This window comes from Pristis pectinata, chromosome 30 (assembly GCF_009764475.1).
Source record: "Pristis pectinata isolate sPriPec2 chromosome 30, sPriPec2.1.pri, whole genome shotgun sequence".
NCBI classification, from domain to species: Eukaryota; Metazoa; Chordata; class Chondrichthyes; order Rhinopristiformes; family Pristidae; genus Pristis; species Pristis pectinata.
The window spans coordinates 3,024,655-3,030,654 of record NC_067434.1 but is presented as its reverse complement, the minus strand read 5'-3'; the positions used below and the strand labels follow the sequence as shown (position 1 = coordinate 3,030,654).

The following is a 6,000-nucleotide window of genomic DNA, read 5'->3' as shown; positions in this document are numbered from 1 at the left end:
TAATAAACCAATAAACCATGTTGTATTACTCTAACTTTAGAAGCACCTGGATGATGACAAGAATCACCAAGGGATTGTCAGTTACAGACCACGTGCAGGGAAACGAGATTAGTATGGCCAGCAGGCTGTGATGGTCCAGTTTCTGTGCTGTGTGATCCCACGAAAAGGAGAAACTAGAGAAAGTATTAATAAATATATACTGTTGGAGAAAATAATGGGAAAACTGAAAAATCCTCAGCGTAGGAGACAAGGGGCTCAAACAATTATCACAGAACAAAAGAATGGACAGTGGTTTCGGTTTGAATTGACAGTTGGAGGTTGTGGAATACAAAGGTGCTTAATGGTGCATTAAGTTCTCTGAGGAGGCTAAGAAAATATCAGCAAGACAACCTTATAACAACTTCCAGAGGTATTAATGTCTAGCATGTATTAATCATAGGATGAACGAGTCTGGCATGAGAAAAAGGAGAATAAGCACACTGGCTCTCTGGTTACAGCGAGGTAAAGAACAAGTGATGGGAGGTCCAGCCCAAGGCATCTCTTGGCATCCAAGGCATGGTAACAAGAGATAACTAGAGGCCTAAATGACTGTAAAATACCTGTGTGCTGAGACATGGTCATTAAACCTGTGTGAGATCCTTGTCGGAATTGTCAGAACTAAATCCAGTGCATCAGTTTGGTCCAGTACCAACAACTGGGATGCTGCGCAATTGGTGAAGTGGTAAACGGAGGAGCAAGTCCAACAACTGGAAGTCCAGAAGTTAAGGGATAAGGATGGACACAATGATGATCCAGTCTGGGTCTGACCCAACATGGCAGTGTCTCATTGGAGAATAGGTACAGGAGGGAGATGGGTCCTGGAAACAGCATCTAACTCCTTACCGATGCCCAGAACAACTTGAGAACCTCCGACCAACACTCGGAAAGGAGGAGCCCTGAGTCCGGGGACTTGGAACAGAAGGAAATGACGAGTCTTGTTTCCTTGTGTCTTGACGGGTAGAACACCTTGTGTCTTGCAAACAAATAAAGCCAAGTACATCGTTCACCAGTTGTCAGTGACGTGCATTAGGTACAACATGCCAGAGGACTAACACAGCAATAGTGGATGCATTCGTTGTCATCACCCAAAAGTCTGCACTATGGTTTCTGCAAATTGAACAGTGACTGATTTTACCCTGTTAATTTTTTTAAAAAATGAGAGAAAACAGGGAACTACAGCCTGGTTGGCCTCTGTCGCAAGCGGAGAAAATACTGGAGTCTGTTGGAGAGAAGGTAATAGAATACTTAGAGAACAGAAATGGGATTAGACAAAGTTGATTTGAATTTCTGAGAGGGAAGTTTGATGAACTTATTGGTGTATTTAAGAGGAGGCTGTAACATTGGATAAATGAGAATTTGTGTGTATATTTGAATTTTTAGAAAGCCTTTGATAAAGTCCCATACTAGATGCTGGTGTACCAAATTACAGGGCACTGTACGAAACTGGATTAACAGGCTGCAAACAGTAGGAATAAAAAGGTCTTTCTCAGGATGGCAGGGAGTGATGAGTGGGGTACTGCAAGGATCAGTCCCTGGGCTCAGCTATCCATCAATGATTTGTATGAGGGAACCAAATGTAATATTTGTAAGTTTGCTGCTGAGATGAAGCTGGGTGGATGGCAAGTTGTGAGGAGGTGCAAAGGTTTCAGACTATTTAGATAAGTTGAGTGAATGAGGAAATAATGGCAGATGTGATGCAGCATGGATTAATCAGAACTTATCCACTTTGGGAAGAAAAACAGGAGGCAGTAGGGTAATACTTCAATGGTGACAGATTGGGAGACAGTGATATGCCGGGGAATATGGGTGCCTTTGTATTCCGGTCACTGAAGGCAAATATGCAGGTGGAGGAAGAAGGTAAAGCAAGGGGAATGTTGGTCTTCATTGCAAAGGGTTTAGAGTACAGGAGAATGGATCCATGGCCTTAGTGAGACCACATCTAAAGTGCTGCTTGCAGAGAGGTGGCCTTACCCACCCTATACTTGCCATAGTAAATTGGTAAGTTATTGTCACTTGTACCGAGGTACAGTGAAAAACATGTCTTGCATACAGTCCATGCAGATCAATTCATTACACAGTGCATTGAGGTAGTACAAGGTAAAACAGTAACAGAATGCAGAATAAAGTTTTACAGTTACAGAGAAAGTGCAGTGCAGGCAGACAATAAGGTACAAGGTCACAATGAGGTAGCTTGTGAGGTTGAGTCCATCTTATTGACTAGGGAACCATTCAATAGTTTTATAACAGCGGGATAGAAGCTGTCCTTGAGCCTGGTGGTACCTGCTTTCACGCTTTCATTTCTGCCCGATTGGTGGGGGGGGGGGGGGGGGGGGGGTGGGGCCATTGGGTGGTGGAAGAAGAGAGAATGTCTGGGGTGGGTGGGGTCTTTCATTATGCTGGCTCTTTACTGAGGCAGCAACAAGCGTAGACAGAGTCCATGCAGGGGAGGCTGGTTTCCATAATGCGCTGAGCTGTGTCTACAAATCTCTGCAGATTCTTGTGGTCACAGGCAGAGCAGTTGCCATACCAAGCTGTGATGCATCTGGATAGGATGCTTTCTATGGTGCATCGATAAAAATCGGTGAGGGTCAAAGTGGATATGTGATATTTCTTTAGCGTCCTGAGGAAGTAGAGTTACTGGTGAGCTTTCTTGGCCGTGGCATCTACGTAGTTTGACCTGGACAGGCTATTGATGTTCACTCCTAGGAACTTGAAACGTTCAACCCTCTTGACCTCAGCACCATTGATGTAGACAAGAGCATGTGCACTGCCCCCTTTCCTGAAGTCAATGACCAGCCCTTTTGTTTTCCTGCGATTGAGGAAAAGGTTGTTGTCATGACACCATGTCACTAGGCTCTCTATCTCCTTCCTGTATTCCAACTCATCTGTATTTGAGATACAGCCTACTACGGTGGTATCATCTGCAAACTTGTAGATGGAGTTAGAGCAGAATTTGGCCACACAGTCATGAGTGTATGGGGAGTAGAAGGCTGAGGACGCAGCCTTGTGGGGCACCTGTGTTGAGAGTAATCGTGCCGGAGGGGTTGTTGAGGTAGTGCAACAAAGGTTCACCAGACTAACACCTGGCAAAGTGGGACTGTTGTACAATAAGATTGGGACCAGGCCAATGAAAGGAGATTTCATTTTGACAGGGCTTGGCAGACTGGATGTGGGGCAAATGTCTCGTCTCCAATAGCATCTAGCACTGGGGTTTGCAGTGTCTGTACATGAGCCAAGGCATTTAGGATTGAGAGGAGAAATTTCTTCACACAGAGGGTGATGAATCTCTACTGCAGAAGATTATTGTAGCCAATACACTGAGTATGTTTAAATGGAAGATTTCTAAACCGCAAAATACATTAAATAACATGAGCAATGTGGGAATATGGGATTGAGATACAGGATCACACTGAAAGGCCTGAATGACTACTCCTGCTCTAATTTTCTATGTTACTAAAATGCTGGGTGTATAAAGCAGAGATGTGAGAACAGCAATTACAAAATGAGGTCACCCTTGACCATTAAGCAGGCAGCATTGGGACTTCAGAATGTTAAGGTGAGACCATGGCAGCACAAATTGGGAACCTGAAAGAAAACTTGAGACATCTGAGAGGATAAAGGAAGAGAGAGCAGAGACTGCGCAGAGCACGGTAACCTCAGGACAAAGCAGAAATAGAACTCAAGGATACAACAAAGACCCAAGTACCACAGTCCCTAGTCCACAGAGAATGAACAGTGCCTGGACACACCAAGACAATTGCTCAGATATATTAAGCAGGGAGAGTAGACAGGAAAGCAGGAATAAAAAGTAAGCTATGGGAGTATAAATTTGTGCCATTTCAGCAATAGTCAGAGGGAGGCTGGAGTCCCACAACGTTATCCGTGTTCTTCAGATGCATTTTAAAATCAGATCTTTAAGTATTACCCGCAGGGACATGAAGGGCTTGATTTTGATGCACTCTGCTTCCATCCAACCTACAGAAGGAATATATTGTACATGAAGTCAAAGAATTGACCAAAAATGTACTTTCATTGAACTAACATTCAGAGTAAACTAGAAACAAATTCCCAGCAACTCTTCAGCTCAAAGACAATGAACAACAAACATGAGACTTAAAACAGGTTTTATTGACAAACCAATTTGTACATATTTATTGAATAATTTACAACAAACTAATGATTGGCAAACAGATCAGGTCCTTTTGATAATACCCGCATACTAAGGGTAGCGGAACCCAGCTATTATGCCATTAGTAGCATTACTTGAATTGAACAAAGATTTATACATTAATTCTCACACCTGAATGACATTAATTCTCACACCTGAACGATAACCTTTGCTGCAGCTTCCCCTGTATACGCAGCCCATGTTAGGAATTAACTTTGATCCTCCATTTCCTGCAGTGCAATACATCATAGCCAATGTTCAAAGTTAGACAGACTTCACCGATACAACCGATCACCACAGGGCAGGTAGAAACATGGATTAGTAAACTTTTGAATTTGTTACAACAGACAAAATTCTACATAATGCTTAAGCATATATTGCAAACTAAACTGAAAAATATTTGCTTAGAATCACCACTGTATGTCGTGTCTTTCAGTTCCAGATGTGGCGTTTGCAATGTTCAACCGCCTGCCAGAAAATGGGAAAAACAGCCATCAGAAATGATCAGTGTTTAAAGACAGTTCACATGAAAACTTCTACGGCAGGGAAATTTCTGAAACCATAAAATGACTGGGTATGTGTTTTCTGTATCCCTTCAGTATTCTCCTTAGAGTATTTTACTGGTGCCTTGAGCATCTGTACGGGTCACTGCCATGGGGCACCAACAAGTTGAAGAAATTATTTGCCATGGCTTTAAGAATGAGGCACATGAGGTGAAACACCAAGGGAGAGCAAGCACAGGCATTACTGCACACAGAAAGTGCCAACTGTTCAGGGAGGCAGGCTAGCTGATCAGTCATTTTAAAGATGATTCTATTAGGCTGGGACTGTTTTCCCTACAGTGTAGGAGGCTGCGGGGTAACCTTCTAGAGGTTTATAAAATTATGAGGGGCATAGATAGGATGGATGGTCACAGTCTATTTCCCAGGGCAGGGGAGGCTAAAACTAAGGGCTTAGGTTTAAGGTGAGAGGGGAAATATTTAAAGGGGGTCTGAGGGGCAACTTTTTCCCCAGAGGGTGGTGGGTATCTGGAACGAGTTGCCAGAGGAAGTGGTAGAGGTGGGGGACAATTATGTTTAAAAGACATTTGGACAGGTTCCTGTGGGAAAGATTTATAGGGATATGGTCCAAACGCAGGCAAATGGTACTAGCTTGGGTAGGCACCTTGGTCGGCAGGGACGAGTTGGGCTGAAAGGCCTGTTTCTGTGCTGTATGACTCTAGAAGTTAAGTACAGCATGGAAACAGGTCATTCGGCCCAACTCATCCACATCAACCAGTGGCACCCTTCTGTCTTAATCCCATCTCCCAGAACTTGGCCCATAGCCTCCTATGCCGAGGCAATTTAAGTGCTCATTGAGACACATTAAATGCTGTCAGGAACCCAACTTCAACCACTCTCTCCAGCAGTATATTCTAGGTACTTACCACTCTCTGGGTGAAGGTCCTCCTCATGTCCCCTCTATCCTGAGTGGGGTTTGTTGGGTTTACAACATATTAATGATTGAGACGAGGGGACTAAATGTAACACAGGCAGCCTTTGGGTTATGTGAGGGCTCCGTTCCCGAGAACTGTCCGTGAACCACATTTTCCCCAAATCAGAAGTGCCTGTTTCCTAAGCTACCCATGTTGTATTGCTCTATATACACCTGCTGCAATTCTTCCAGTTCATCAATTTTTTCTATGTTCATCCTAATACTAGCCAATAATTAAACTGATGGACCATATACTTTATCCAGTTTCATTAATATTATTACTGTTGAAAAATTCTTTGAAAATTGGTGGGAGAATTTAC

The 6,000-nt window shown here is 43.4% G+C and overlaps 1 protein-coding gene across 1 annotated transcript in view; it reads right to left on the bottom strand.

Moving 5' to 3' along the window:
- Window positions 1-4,146: 4,146 nt before the first annotated feature.
- Window positions 4,147-6,000, bottom strand: part of LOC127584556 (prosaposin-like) — a 106,472-nt gene continuing 104,618 nt past the window's right edge. Inside the window, 1 exon segment of the mRNA XM_052041329.1 lies at window positions 4,147-4,675. Within this exon segment, the coding sequence (XP_051897289.1) occupies window positions 4,640-4,675 (36 nt within the window). The 3' untranslated portion in view covers window positions 4,147-4,639.